At 31.5% G+C, this 15163-nt stretch overlaps 1 protein-coding gene and 1 long non-coding RNA gene across 4 annotated transcripts; both read right to left on the bottom strand.

The window, feature by feature from the left end:
- Positions 1 to 2198: 2198 nt before the first annotated feature.
- On the bottom strand, positions 2199 to 9015 carry LOC116772045 (hemoglobin-3-like). Of its 2 annotated transcripts, none has more exons than XM_032664084.2 (4): positions 8779 to 9015; positions 3343 to 3503; positions 2854 to 3079; positions 2199 to 2420 (listed from the first exon to the last, which is right to left on the bottom strand). In XM_032664084.2, the coding sequence occupies exons 2-4, from the start codon at positions 3495 to 3497 to the stop codon at positions 2283 to 2285; spliced, it is 519 nt and encodes a 172-aa protein (XP_032519975.2). In that variant the 5' UTR covers positions 3498 to 3503; positions 8779 to 9015; the 3' UTR covers positions 2199 to 2282. The 2 variants fall into 2 exon arrangements, with proteins under 2 accessions (XP_032519975.2, XP_032519967.2); XM_032664076.2 differs by lacking the exon at positions 8779 to 9015 and adding an exon at positions 4017 to 4159.
- A 3239-nt stretch (positions 9016 to 12254) lies between these two features.
- On the bottom strand, positions 12255 to 13380 carry LOC116772081 (uncharacterized). 2 transcript variants are annotated; one of them, XR_009752628.1, is made up of 3 exons: positions 13330 to 13380; positions 12785 to 13010; positions 12255 to 12433 (listed from the first exon to the last, which is right to left on the bottom strand). It is a non-coding gene; the product is annotated as an uncharacterized LOC116772081 (long non-coding RNA). The 2 variants fall into 2 exon arrangements; XR_009752627.1 differs by lacking the exon at positions 13330 to 13380 and having other exon boundaries at positions 12785 to 13270.
- Between the last annotated feature and the right edge of the window lie 1783 nt (positions 13381 to 15163).

Genomic DNA, 15163 nt, shown 5'->3' with positions numbered 1-15163 from the left:
CCAAATTGTTCTACAACATCTGATGACAATTCTGAAGTCGATCGAAAAAAATATATAACCAATGAGCCTTTTGGATGAAGAGTTGTCAAAAACTTCTCGAAAAACTACAAACCAACCCTACAAGTCAAAAGGTGTTCTCTGAAAATTTCTTTTCTACTTACGATCTTTTAGCTAATTCGAGAAAGATTGCATATTGTGCAACTGGCACACTTCGTGAAAACAGGACAAAAAAAATGTCCCTTGAAGAGTACAAATGGTATGTACGACCGCCAACGACTATGGATTCAACAGAACAAATGAATTATTGCTGGGAATAAACTACGACAGAATTGAAACGCTAGGCATTGTAAAGAGATATAAGTCGCAAAAGAGTCGATGTAGGTAATCCTCGTTTGTTACAAAATTATAATAAACGATTGAGTGGAGTAGGTTAGGTTAGGTTAGGAATATAAACAATCTGTATCTCTCTGCAGAATTGCTGTTCTTGGAAATAGTAGTTCTAGTCACCTATATGAAAGACATGACCATAGGCTACTGCCTGCTGTTGACATATTCTCAGTCACGATGACCATATGGACCAGTTGTTGCTTAGCCATAATCTGGCAAGGGTCTATTTGCGTCAAGCAAAACAAAGGAAAAGCTGCCCATCTTCAGCAGTGCTAGGTTTGGCGAAAACTTCAGAAACAGCTGCGGCTTGCCATGTAAGTCGTATGAGAGAGAAAAAGAGTGCTTTGAAATGTTACACCACTATGTGGCCGCTGTACTCATGCGAGTACACTCTTCTAAAAGTTTCCAAAAGGATAAAGCATTTAATTTTTACTCTTTATACATTTAAGTGTATCACTAATATAGTTAGAGAATAAACGATTTGAGCTTATGATCCTGCTTGTTTCATTTGTGTTAATTCGGAAATAAATCTTTTTTACGTAATTTCGATCACCTTTTTATATTTTTGTATGTCTTATATTTGATAAACGTTAATACAACTAAAAGTACTGGTAGAATATTGCAGAGGAGTTATGAAAGTGTGATGATAACGTAATAAAATTTTAAGTTTAGTTAAAGAAATATATAACAACATAGATGTTTATTCATTAAGTCGGGTTTGACAAGTGTAAATACAAATATGTGCCGACATTCAGCATACATTTACAAAACATGCCTTCACAATGTTTACAAAGTGATCAAAATTTATTTCCTGTCGTAGAGTTATAAATGTAAATTGCAACTTGACTAAAACATTAGGTATATTATATTATTACGCTAAATATATATATAACAAATATTATTAAAGTTTCATAATGACAGCGGGTGCAATACAGCGTTTATCTTTTTGATATGTCGATTTACCTAATTCCTATATAACTATAGTTATATAATATTGTCTAATAATATGTACAACACTATATATAGATATGGTAAGGATGTAGTTAAGCAAATGTTTATATTGTATTGGAAGTCTGCTTTAAAAATGATTTGTACGATCAATTTGTTTTCAAAGTACGTGTTTAAATATGGCCAAATTGAAGAATTGCACTGAAATATTCTGGTTTATTATATGTATATATATGTTGTTAAGGTATCCACGAGGTGTCACGTAATATTGCATTTTTACCGTTGAATTCCGTAATAATTAAATTTGGAGATACAGTTGTGAACTGAATGTAATCACATTCGTCTTATTTTCAGAGGTTACATAGATTTTTCTTACAATTGATACAATAAAAAACTGTGAGAACCTACTTACTTTATGATAAAAATGTAGGCCGTGATACGTAAACTATTGATTAAAAGGTTTAAAAAAATTACTGAGCTCATCTTCTTGCAACGACAGAGGCTTATTATGTTTAATTAAACGAGAATTAAGTCGTAATGAACAGTACCTGGTTGTATTTAATTTATTATACGCAATGATATCTTTATACGGTTCTTTGAGGTTGGAAATGTTTTAGCGTAACGATAGAAAAGTATCTTTAATATTGAAATTATAAAATATTGCTCAAAAGCTCTACTTAAAAGTCACAATATAATATATATTTTTAATAAATTTGTAAGAGAAAAGCCACAACGAATAATTATAAGAATTACGAGACCTTACTTTCCATGATTTTATTTTTTAATCATTCGTTAGAGACCGTTATTTGTTGCAGTCTGAGTATAAAATATGTAATCACCCTTCGGCTATAAAAACATGTCTGTTGAGAAAATATTTATAATTATATGAGTTACTATAACTAGGTATATTTGGTGTTAAACTAACTCTATTCCTATGATACTGAAGGTTATCTTATCTCGGCTTGTTTCAACGTTTCGAAGATGTGTTTGTACCAGAAATCAACAGCTTTTCCCCACGCATTCAGTGTAGTGCCATCCAGTTTCAATACTTCTATAAACATTTTGACTATAACGTCTTTCAAGTCCTGTAAATAAACAGTAAGTTTAATCGTTCAAATTGCATACACTTTGTCTCAACAAAAGTAAAAAATTTAACCTAATAATTGAAAAGTGGATAAAAATTGAGAAAGACAACGAATCGCGAACTCCCTCAATCCCAAAACAGTAGATTGTTTTCCTAATGTATGCGGCAGGTATTTAAGTAGGTAAATTATTTGTTTTAATTTCCCCTGTTGCTGTGAGTTGAACAACGCTACCTCATATATATTCAGTATTGTAATTTATTTTTAAATTTGATATGCTATTTAAATCGTGTTCATTTATTTTATTATAATATATATACTTTCAAAAAACTGTATTGTCAAATCATGGCTGCCATGTTATATTTTCATTGTTCTTAATCGTTTTTAATACAAAGGTACATTTATTGTAACACATAACTTTATAATATTGACTTACATGAAAGTGTTTTTCCTGTATTTTTCTTCTGCCATGTGACTCTCCCAGTTTGTTCATCATGGCCGAAACGACTTCGGGCTGATTGAGATTGCCAACAGCCAGGTTCAATGAACTCATTAAATTTATCACGTGCGCTCTGAATTGTGGATTTCCTATGAATTCGTCTTCAGAAGATTTCCTCACCATTTTGAAAAACTCCTTAGTTTCTGGGTATGCTCGGAATAACCTAAAAATTTCTTAAACACTTGAATGTTAGGTTATTATTATTTATGTATAACACAAATTAATGTACCTAATATATTTTTAATAAGACATGTATTGTATACAAATGCTACATTTCTTTTTTTATTTTTTGTCGATAGATTGATAAAGGTTTTGAATTAAGAAACTTTTTACGAATGGCGATTATCGTGTTTAGAGCTCATTAAATAAAATTAATTAAATTTCCTGTTTCTGAACGTATTTTATAGTGACTATTTTAATATACACCGTTTGAGGAGTTCAGTTCCATTGGCTATAGAGTTGCTATAGACTGGAGCCCACGACTGCTGGATGGCGTACACCTCACGCTTCGTCAGACCTGATAAAGGATTTACCAGATCTGGGTCTCCGCCCCACCAGAGGTATGTCAGCCAACTACCCATTTCAATCTGGAAAAAATTAAGATAATTTAATGCTATTTGCATATGTGTGACGAAAAGTCACAAGAGTGCGTAATCTATAAAGCATAAAAATACTCTTTTATTTGTAAACATGTTTTAGAACTATCATATTATCTGTTTCGCGTGGCCAGTGATAATAATAATAGTAACTTTTGTTGTTTAAAACTAAATTTGAGTAAGTTATCGTTTATGTTTTGTGTCTGAATATAAAAATTAAAAATAAATATGATATTATAACGCTGATGAGCAATAGAAGTCATGCTGATTTTTACCTTATAATAAGAATTCAATTAAATACTTTAAATTTTATATATAATCTAAATAATAAGAGTATATAAGAAGCGTTTAAAATAAATTAATGTTTAATGAAACGTAGAAAAAATATATCAGAATCTTATAAAATTTATCGAAAGCGGCGTAAACAACAATAAACATTGTTCAATAAACATATTACGTTAAAGAATTTTTCAAAATTGTCACCGAAATCGTTTAAAGCGGTACCTTATGTCCAAATTTAACCCTCTTCAACACAACGTAGGCTGACAGCAAGACAAATGTAGAACAAAGATAGTAGTAGAGCATTTTTTTTTTGGAATTTAAACCTTTTTGTAACAGAGGCGTTTAGGAACTGATGCGTTCTAAATGAAATTAAGCTATTTGTAATCACTGTTATCTAAACGAGGCGTTACTGTTTGTTTGTCATTTAAAAGTGATCAATCGGTTAGTCATTTCAAATAAATATCACAGAGATATGTACGATAAAACGATTTGTACTAGGCGCAATTGTTGGTTTATTTTGTGCATTTTATCAATAGTTTGTATTTACTTGCACTCATTGTCTTAACTTGGTTTAATTTATCATGTTTTCGAACGTATATTTATATATATATATATAGACTAGAAATCAATGTTCTTGTGGGTGCCAAATATAACTGTTCCTTTATAAGTTTCTTGCAGCGTGTGCTTTCAAATCAATTGTAAGCTAGTACAAACGGGACGAGTTATTAAAATAACATTTATACCAAAACCAGTCTATATAAGAATTTAAAACAAATGCCGCTGCGGTGCCGTGGTGGGTGATTTACTTAAAAAGCACTTCGAAGATTTCCATTGTAATCATATATGTATTTTGTTTTAAAGACTCGTGGTCTACATTACCACGACATCTCTTAGCCATGTGGTGGTTAAATAAAAATTACATGTTTATGAATATTCTGTTATAAAAGAAGTCTAGAATAGCCCTGAAAAGCCACCAAATGGTACTGGCTGTTGTTTAGATATATCTTCCTCCTGGATTTTAAAATCCAGAATTATAAATGTGACAGATAAATAATAATACTATATTCTAGAGACTAAACTGTTCAACTGTTGTCAAAAAAAAAAAAAAACAAACCTAAACCTTACATAAGACGTTACAGAATGCGTTTTTACATATTTATATTATATTATTAATATATATGACAATTATCTTAATCAATAATTCAGAAAAAAATTGTAACCTTAAAGGAAAAGGGGTTTTTACGTAAAACGCTCGAATGTGTCGGTAACCTATATTCATATAGTCATACATAATGTTAAAATACTATTTGATTCAGCAATGACCAAGCAATACCACGATGTATATCAGTAGTCGCTTTTAGCATTATTAAGGCCAGCTTTTACATAATGCATATTATCAAGGGAAACAGTAGTGTACATATATTTGTTTAGTAAATTAAACGGTCACATGAGAAAAAGATGTTTTTTTTTGTACGTAAGTAACAATCGCCTCTGTTATATATTGGCCTGTTGATTTAAGATAAGTATTATTTGTTATGATGTGTTCACATCATTAATTTCTTGAGCCGTTTGATAAATCATCACGTGCTATTTGCTGTGCAAAAATTATTTAATCTTTTCTTTACCATGGACTTATATGTAGGCACGTTTATGACTAAATAGACTTAAACAATTTTAATTTTATTCAGGATTTAATTAGTCAATTTAATATAATTTGTTGATAATCATTTGATGATCATGTTAAAGACCTATTTCTTATTTTTGTTACGAAATCATTATTTTGGACCAATGACTGTTCGTGGGCAAACATTTTTCAACTTACTAAATTGTTTTTATTTCCGTAGGTAGAAAACATTTTTTTTTTAATTTTATAAAATTAGTCGTCGGCGCTGTTATTCTGAACTATATAGAGTATATTATGTAGGGAATTGAAATGATTGAGACGCCATCTTTTTGCCAACGTTTGATTTAAATGTATGACTTTTATAGACTAAGTCACATATTCACTCTTGCTGTGGAGACATCTTAACGGTTAAGAAACAGTCCTACACAAAACAGTTCCTTGCAGTTCGCATGGGAGAGGAATTAGTGTTTCGTTTGTTTTATTTGCAAATAACATCCGTAACGAAGGGTTGAAGGTGTTGTAAGATGGAAAAATTAGATGGAAGAACTACATCGCATCTATAGTACATCCAATAAGCACGTCTAAGGTAACCAGCAATTTTATTTGTAACGTTCGTGAGTAATTTAAAAGAATATGTACCTAAGAATAATTTATTACATCTAAAAGACGAGTGTTTCTGGTCACAGTAGGTTACTGGCCTGGACAAATGAAGTTGTGCTTCCAGTACTAGTTTATAATCTTGGCAAGCAACATACCAGATATTAAAACTTATTCCAGCTAAGATAAGAGGCCGAGAAGATATTGACAATTTTTTGTTCACTCGGAATGGACTCCAGGACTATAATTAATGCATTACCTTGCTATGCACTTAAACTTTTACACTGAATATTTCTTTGAAATTTAATATTTCGTGTACCTGCGTTATTTTTCATTTAAGTAAGATGAAATTTTATTGTTAAAATTTTCGATTGATTATGAGGAATATCGCTCAATCGCCTCTACTAATGTTATCTTCTAGTCGATTAGGTTTTGCCCATAGATTATCATACTTGTATAATGGAGAGAAAAATTTTTAGTCACATCTATTTTTTCCATTGGATATTATAATGAATCCAAGTAAAATATGAAAGAGGATAGGCATACTTTGTATCTCGTAAATTTATAGCAAAGTGATCTGACTATTTAAAGTTATAGCATTGCAAGCCTAACCGTCACTTATTATTGTGATTTTAAAAATTTAAGCATAACATGATACTTGGTAATAAAAGTAGGTGCTAGTTGTCCTCGTGATCAACCAAACCCACAATAGCTAAAGTAACTTGCTTTCTCACTTCATTAATATTCTTTTAATCTTCATTTACTTATTTTAGCTGCTAAAAAACACAAAGATAATACTTTTTTGTGTGTTGAAGTTATATTTGAACTTCATAATTCATAACCTTATCAAGGAGAAATATTCTGTATCGAGCACGGCGCAATAATGTTACTCGCAAAATGTTAACCATCGTTTTTATATAAATTAAATTCATAGTATTTTTATCTTTCATTAACAAAATTAAAGGGTTACACGATACGGCCATTTCAGTGGAGATGTAATTGAATAAAGTGTAATGCCCGCACTCTGGCGCTCATCTGATAGATTGATCGCTAATTGTGTTAGCCTGGAACTGGCTTTTGCGATGCTTTCAGTTGTTTTGTATTATCATAAAGTTTTGTTTTCTATGTCTTTAATTTATAAATTATAATTGTATCAATAAAATTTGTTTCATAAATTTAGATATTATTTTATTATATAAGATTAATTTATTACGTGTCTTTATATATATATTTTGTTAGGTTAATTTTTTAACGTGTCAATCGATTTTTTTTTTACAAATCTGATAGATTTTTCATTGTGAGCGTAAACTTATTTACTTACCAACTAGATTAAGAAATGACAAGCTTTTGTCTATTATATTTCGTTGCCTTGTTTGTGTGTGCTTGAACTCTAATTTATAAAGACAGTAAATTTTTTTGTTATTATTAACTAAGACTCATTTGTCAGTAAAAAAGACAAACAGTATTTATTCTCTTAAATTTTAAATTTGGAACATTTCTTATATCTCGAATTGAAAAACTAAAAATTGTGAACTGAAATCCGTTCAGAAACTTAAAAGAGAGATATAGATTAAAAATATTATGTAATGAGTAATATTTAAAACATGTTAATCAGTATATAAATTCGTGTGATTAATGATTATTTAATGATTATTTGATTATTGATTAATTATCTATTTGTATTTTATTTGTTTTGCGTTCCCTTTATTTACATTCATTTCAAACTAACAATCTGTTTATTTGTTGATCAATAAGTAAATTAACTTACGTAATCCATGTTTAAATGTAAAATCATAATTTCATGCACAAAATTAAAATGAAAAATTAAATAAACTTCATTCGTAACACTAACTTATTATGCTAAAATTGTAATAAATTACACAATAAATGCCAAGCTGACATTGTTGTCCCAGTCTGTAACGGAGTAGTATAAATTGACCTGTTGGAAAGATTCCAACGCCATTAGCGGCGACTGTACCGATAGAAAAAGAGTTGTATAAATACTTCCTATATTTTATAGTTAAAAAATATACATTTTCACATCAGTTCTCTGATGGAAATTCTTTAATTGCTAGAGTACTGAAAAGTCAATAGTCTATACAGTGTACTGTTAACGAGTCAAATTGGACGACTTCACGACGGGCCGGAGTTAAAATATCAATAGAATTAAAACTTAACGCAATATCCCTAAAGTAAGAAATCCTTCGTAAGTTTGGGGCTCGAACAAGTTGGATAACATATTCTGGGATTGTTAAAGATTCATTGTAATAAACCTTTCCCCATGGGGTTATGTCATGGGGTCATTATGTAGGTCAAGTTCGTGGTAGTTTGAATAAAGAATTATGTCGTTTTGTATGTAGCCTTTGTTCTATATATTCATTATTTCTGGTGTAAGATTTAATTAATATAGGATTTACATCGAAACGTATACTGTTTTTTTATTGTACAACGGTGACTATCGAAAAGTAGTCATTAAAATAGTATGTCTTTGAAGATTACTGAATTTTTTAAATTTACTCATGTTTTTTAGTAATTAGAAAAAAATAATTAAAATATTCTAATACACAAAAACTATGCGATTTCCTCATAGCTCTACCGTTACCACAAATTGTTCGAAATTCTGACAGGTTATTGTTTTTGTAACATTTATAGTTTTTAAAATAATACACAACTATAATTATAAAAATAAAAATAAAATATTTGAAATAAAATCAGAAACAAAGCTACGTAATGAACATAATAACAAATAATAAAAATTGGTACCTTTTACATACGCGTTTAATTTGGACAGTCCGAGCGTTGATGCTAGCTCAACTCATAATGCAGTCATATAAATGCACTACAAACACATCAGATACTAGGGAAGTAGACACGATGCACATTCTATAAGGCACGGGTACTGTTGAAGGGAAACATTCAATTAATTTTATTTGTAAAGTTTTACCGGTTTTTGTCTCGGATGTGACGGTCTACGTGCATTCCAGTCGGAGTCAGGGTGGGAACTGGCTCTGGTTGTTTACTACGCCCCGCCCGCCCTTCGACGTAGGGCAACTAAGAAACGTCTCTCCAGTTTGATAGATATAAGAAATACACATGAAGGCATATTATCTTGTCTTTTGTGTAGATTGAAGCTGAGAACTTGTTGTACATGGATATTTAGGACCATTATAAATTTTTGTTAATTTAAATTTTGTTTTAATGTGAATTTTATTCATAAAAATACTTTTGGATTATTTTTAAATATTAGCTTAAAATGATACAGTTCAGGTTAAATACATTGTTGAATAAGTATACATTCTTTTTATTTTTTAATCCAAAAATATATATAATTAAAAGCATTCTTTAAGAAAATAAATGCATTTTTACATTAGAACCAAAACCCGAATATTTTCAAATAAGTATATAAGCTAATTAAAACTTATGACGTCTACTTTTTTTTTAATATTTATCACAAAAAAAATTACAATATTTCTAGTAATAATTAATTAATGTATTAAAAATCCTTCCATGACACGTCACATGCCTCCAATAATTATATTGCTCCTGTAATTACGTATACATTTACAAAGAGTAAACCAGGTATAAAAGCATAATATAGTAACCATAATATCTTCAAACAAAGGAGCAAAGCGAAAAACAAAATATGTACTAATATTTTTGTTCCTCTATTCTATTCTACTATAATAACTAAATTTGCTAGTACACGAGTATTTTAAACTTTTTATAACCACAGTTCATAGAAGGAACCAATTTTATAACAATGTAATTGTTTCTATGTGAGGTCTTTTTTCTGAATTCTTTTATTATCTGTGTAAAGTTAAAACCTTCCGTTATCGTTGTATGAAAGGCGTTGGCATGAAATATGGAAACTAAATAGATATTTGTTGAAGTAACCATATACAGAATAGTAATATTTATTGTTCCAAATTGATGCCGTTACAAATATTTTTCATCTGTTTTCGTATTGATTTGTAATTATATTTTATTTCGGTTTTAAGAAATGGAATTCAGGTCCGTATTTTAAATTTTGTTTTTAAATAACTATGTACTTGTAAATTTAATTATCATTTACGTAAAACGTACTACTGCGACGTGCTTTGTGATTGAAGAAATCCATTTAAGTTTTATGCAAATTAATCGATTGAATAAAATTTTCGATGCACTAGTCTTAATGGCTGCACTTTTGTGCAACACAATCGCTATTCAGAGTTTCTGAACGCAACAATAGATCTATGTTGAATTCTAGAAGCCAAATCATATCTCTAATTGGTTAATCGACGATCACTATCGCTAATAGCCCATTGTTTGATCGTAAGCGTCATCTAGCTGAGCGGAATTTTAAACAATGGCTGATGGCTTGCCGAATACGAAATTCTTTAGGGGATTTATTACCGATTATTATTATCACAGAAATAATTATTACATGTAATTCTTTTATATTATTTAATTTCGGTAATTAAACATTATAATGATTTTCTACAATCAAACGGTTTTTTTTTCTCAATTGTAATCACGTTGCATAAGAGTTTTTTTAATATCTTGACACGCGTAATATTTTTATATGAATGTCGGATCAAGTCACAGTATAGAAGTGAAGGTAGAGTTGTGAGTGTCTTTATTTTTAATGCATGGAGAGGATTTAAGTCAAGGTTGGTTATAGACATACATATGTGTATAGGACAACCAGAACCTAAATGAAAGAAATATATTAAATGCTTAACTTATTCATTGTAAAATAAGAAACAATTTTTTTTTTAAATGAAAATACATGAAGTTGTAATTAATTATTTAACGTGTGAATAATGTAACATCATTTGATACTTAATTTCATCGTATATAAGTTCTCTCTTCACGTAAAGTAATAATTAAGACGGAACACTTTAATGAAGACTTAGTGAGTTAGAGTACATCTTGACGAGAACGCAATCTCAATAACAATTTAGCTGGAATGAACACCCTTACCGTGTTAGGAAATAGCGCGGAGGCTTTATGCCAGGCTTTAATATGCATACCGTTGAATAATGTAGGATCCCAACGATCTTTACCATTAGTTACGCTAAATTTTAAGCTTTGAAGCCTTTGTGTTTCTTTCAGAGGCAAAGTTAAAAAGTTTTAGCCCAGTTTACTTCATTAATCACCTTTACGTATACATATGTATAAGAAACAATATTAAATCCCAGAGGATATTTGTGCGTCGGCGCCTAGACCAGATATTTTTCTGTATTCGCGAAATTTAAAGCATGTTTTGCTAGTAAAGCTTATAGTTACTTGGAAAACCAACATCCTCAGTCACCATGCCATCAAGGTCAATAAGTATTACGAGCTCACTACAGAACTAAAAACTTGGGCCGGTTCAAAACTAACATCAATTCATACTTAGAACGTACTACGGAGGCACTCTTAGTAGGTTCGTTTCACATTTGGTGACGTAGAGAGAGGAGCTTGGACGGTGGAGCTGAGCGCTCAACGCGTGTTAGATAGGAGCCCCTTGAACGTACACCTGGGTTGCAAGCCCAGCACTGTTGAAGGTCGGCGGAGTGGACTTGTCGCTTTCGAGTATCGTGGAGAAGATGCTCGAGAGTGACAGGTCCTGGCTGGCGGTGTCCTCCTTCTGTGAGACGGTCATGTCAGCCTCGGAGGCATCTGAGCGGGAACGGGAGGATGCCGTCGATGCACCCTCCCTCCGCAGAAGACGGATGAAGGTGCGCCGGAGGCGGTATCAACGCCTCCAGTAGCGCCCCTGCACCCCGGGCTGGGATCGGGCTGGTAACCCGGCTCCTGTGAAAGCCCGGCGTCGTCGGGGCGGCCCTAATTGCCGGGATCGCCCCTTTTCTTCGAGGGAGTAAGTCCGGTCTTTGCCAGGACCGGCCAGTCGCTGGTGTACCCTGTCGCTGACAGATCCGAGGTGCACCAACATAGCGACCGATGGCTTTCGCAGTGGTTTTCGTGAGTAGGGGCCCGCCCAGGCCGAGTCTCACACATCCTCTCCGGCCCCACCAAGGCCGGTTAGACGGCTCGCAAAAAGAGTTTCCCTGCGTCATCAAAAAAAAAGGCACTGTTGAAGCTCCTCTCCTTGCAATGCGATGGGCCCGGCAACCGCACGGTGAATCCATGGAATGGTGAGAAGTTTCGTCTCATCTCTTGGCTTACTCAATATATAAGTAATTACTGGAAGACTAGTGTGCTACCTCCATTAACAAATACTTTAAATTTTTTGCGGTATAAATAAAACACAAAGACTTAATTATTATTATTTGTTGGAACAAATTAACATTGTAAAAAATATAATGCGAAATCAATGTAAAGTTTGAAATATATGTTTGTATATAAAATCTATTGTCTTATTCCAAGACACAAGTGCCGACTCGTTAAGCCCTAGAAGGCTATTGAGCATCTCCAGCATCACATATTTGAGGCTCTGTTGATAAAAATATATAAAAATAACTTAATAAAATAAAATGATCGAAACTCTTTGCATTTTCTATTAACCAAATAGAATTTAATAAGGACAATGAAAAACCAATTCAGGATAATGTTAAAGGTTTCTTCTATTATGAAGAATGTTATTAAAACGTTGAGCTTAGAAACACAAAACAAGCAAAATGTTATAAATAGAATTCGATTTTTTTTGGCTAAATGTTTACTAACATATTCTTAGAAATGTCAGTAAATCATCCTTTAACCTTTGGACCTATGATTTAAGTCTTTGGATGTTGACAAATTACTGGTAGTAGACTGAAAAATAATTATATACAAAAATATGCGTTACAAGTAAGTGTTCCCCTCGTATGCCTCTCTTTCCATGGGATTCTCCCAGCTTGTTCATCAGCGCGGCGGTCACCTCCGGCTGGTGAAGATTGGTGATCGCCAGGTTCAAAGACGACATCAAATTGATGACGTGAGCCCTGAATTGGTGACTCTTATCCAACTCTTCATCGCTAAGGTTCCGAAAGTTTATAAAAAAATTTTTCGTTTCTGGATTCGCATGAAATAGTCTGGTGAAAGAAAATAGAGCATTACTATTTGAACTTAATTTGTAAGATTTTTTTAATTAAAAATTGTAAGGTTCAGTTATCACAATGAATACATAAATCTCAATAAAGTTGGTGATAAAATCGTTGAAAATTTTCACTTAAAGCGGATGTTTTAGACATAGGTGTCGCGTTTCGAATTATCGTTGGCAGCCGAACATTGATTATTTTGGCCTCACCAGTTTGAATTACAGCAGTGATCGTTTATAATTGAATGAAAGATTTCCTTTCATCTTTAAGTGAAGGTATAAATTTCTTATATATGTGTTATCAAAAATATTACCTTTTGAATAGTTCAATGCCGTTCTCAGCTGCATTGCAATATACTACCGCCTACCTACCTACCTTCTGCACTGTGTATATATCTCGGTGAGATAAGCCAGAGTAAGCCTGTACGGCATCCGGAACGCCACCCCACCAGATCCGACTCACGATCCCACCCATAAAGACGAAAATATATATTTTTTAGTGGCTCATATTATTAAGTTGTTATTTGTATTGTAATGTCGTTCTTTTTATTTTTTTTAAAGAAAAATTTTCAACGGAGCTTCCCATTGTGCCCCGAAGAGTAAGTAACAATAACAATTTAGTAAATAAGTAGACGTGTATAAAAATCAAAAAGGTTGGTAATTTTTTGCAAAAAAAAAGTAAAATTAATTTATCATACTATAATTCAAATATTCTTCTATTACTAAAGATACAATAAAAACATACACATTATACAATAACTACTAGGTTTAATTATAATTATTGTATGTTGTTTTATGTCCATTTACTACTGTGATAATTACCTTCAGAACACGGTATAATTATCTACTTACATCAACACTGATAGTCTCGACGAGTTGAATCCGTTTATATAAATGCTCGTATTAAAGGAACAGTTTCATACGGATACAGCCACGTACGGATATTTAATAGTATTAAACATAAAATACTAATAAAAAAGTTGTATATATATAACTAGTACATGCCAGTGACTTCGGTCGTTTTAGTTTTTACATGAAAGTTAAACATTTATAAAATTAAGTAGAACTCATGTAACAGCAGAAATTATCTTGTAGCTACTATCATAAACTATTTCAGCTGTATGAGATACAAAATTAATATATTAATTTTTCAAACAATAAACATGTTTTAAATATAAGATTGAGGTATTAAATTAAACCAACTGTTTAAAATATTGTTATCAACAGGCAACGAATAGAAACATGACGAAGTTAACCGTTTACGGAGTTTCGATAAATTAAATATTACACTCGTAGTTTAGTTTACTGTAGGCACATTTGTTCCCCAATATTGATGTGAATTAATAAATAAATAAATAATTGTACATTAATATCTTTATAGCAAACTAATTTATACTTACATTCCGTATATTTGTTTTTTGGTTACTATATTGCATACGATACTTTATGGTTATTTGTCTAAACAACAACATACACAGAATACAATTAGTTATCAGTTAAATGCTCACAGCACGTCTACTTTCACAGATTATCTAGAAACAACTAATTGTTAAGTATTTGACAAGGGTATCCATAATAGTGAATAGAATTTCCGTTTTAAAAATGTGTATTTAATATAAAATTATTGTCTCTAATGAAATATGCTGCTTGTAATAAAGTTATTAAATGTTTTATTAGTTAAAAAATATTTCAAAGATATTTTTCTAGTAAGCAGAACTGTAAATAAAAGAGATTTTGCATACTTTTTTACTGTGAAAAGAAGCTGTAATTTTAAATTAGACCCCTGGCGATAGGTGAGCAAAACTAATTCAAATAATTGGTGGTGACGGCACCGAGAGCCGTCTTAAAGTAATGGAGGGTAATGATCTTTCTTTGAGACATTACACTCCCCTGTGACGAGAAAGATGATGACAATGTGTAAATAGCTTTATATTGCTGATTTCTATCGATAGCACTAATTTCTTAAAATCTAGCGGATCGTATTAATGTTGGATCGTTGAGATATTAATATAAAAATGAATAAAAAAATCGAAGCTAAGTTAATTAGGCTATATCATCAATAGCAGACTTTCATGGATGTCTGACCAAATTAAAGCCATTAAATATCCTATACGCAAAATATGTTGTCATGTTTCTGCACCGGTTTCA

Source organism: Danaus plexippus, chromosome 8 (assembly GCF_018135715.1).
Source record: "Danaus plexippus chromosome 8, MEX_DaPlex, whole genome shotgun sequence".
NCBI lineage: Eukaryota > Metazoa > Arthropoda > Insecta > Lepidoptera > Nymphalidae > Danaus > Danaus plexippus.
The sequence above is the reverse complement of the archived record's forward strand: the minus strand, read 5'-3'. Positions and strand labels throughout refer to the sequence as shown.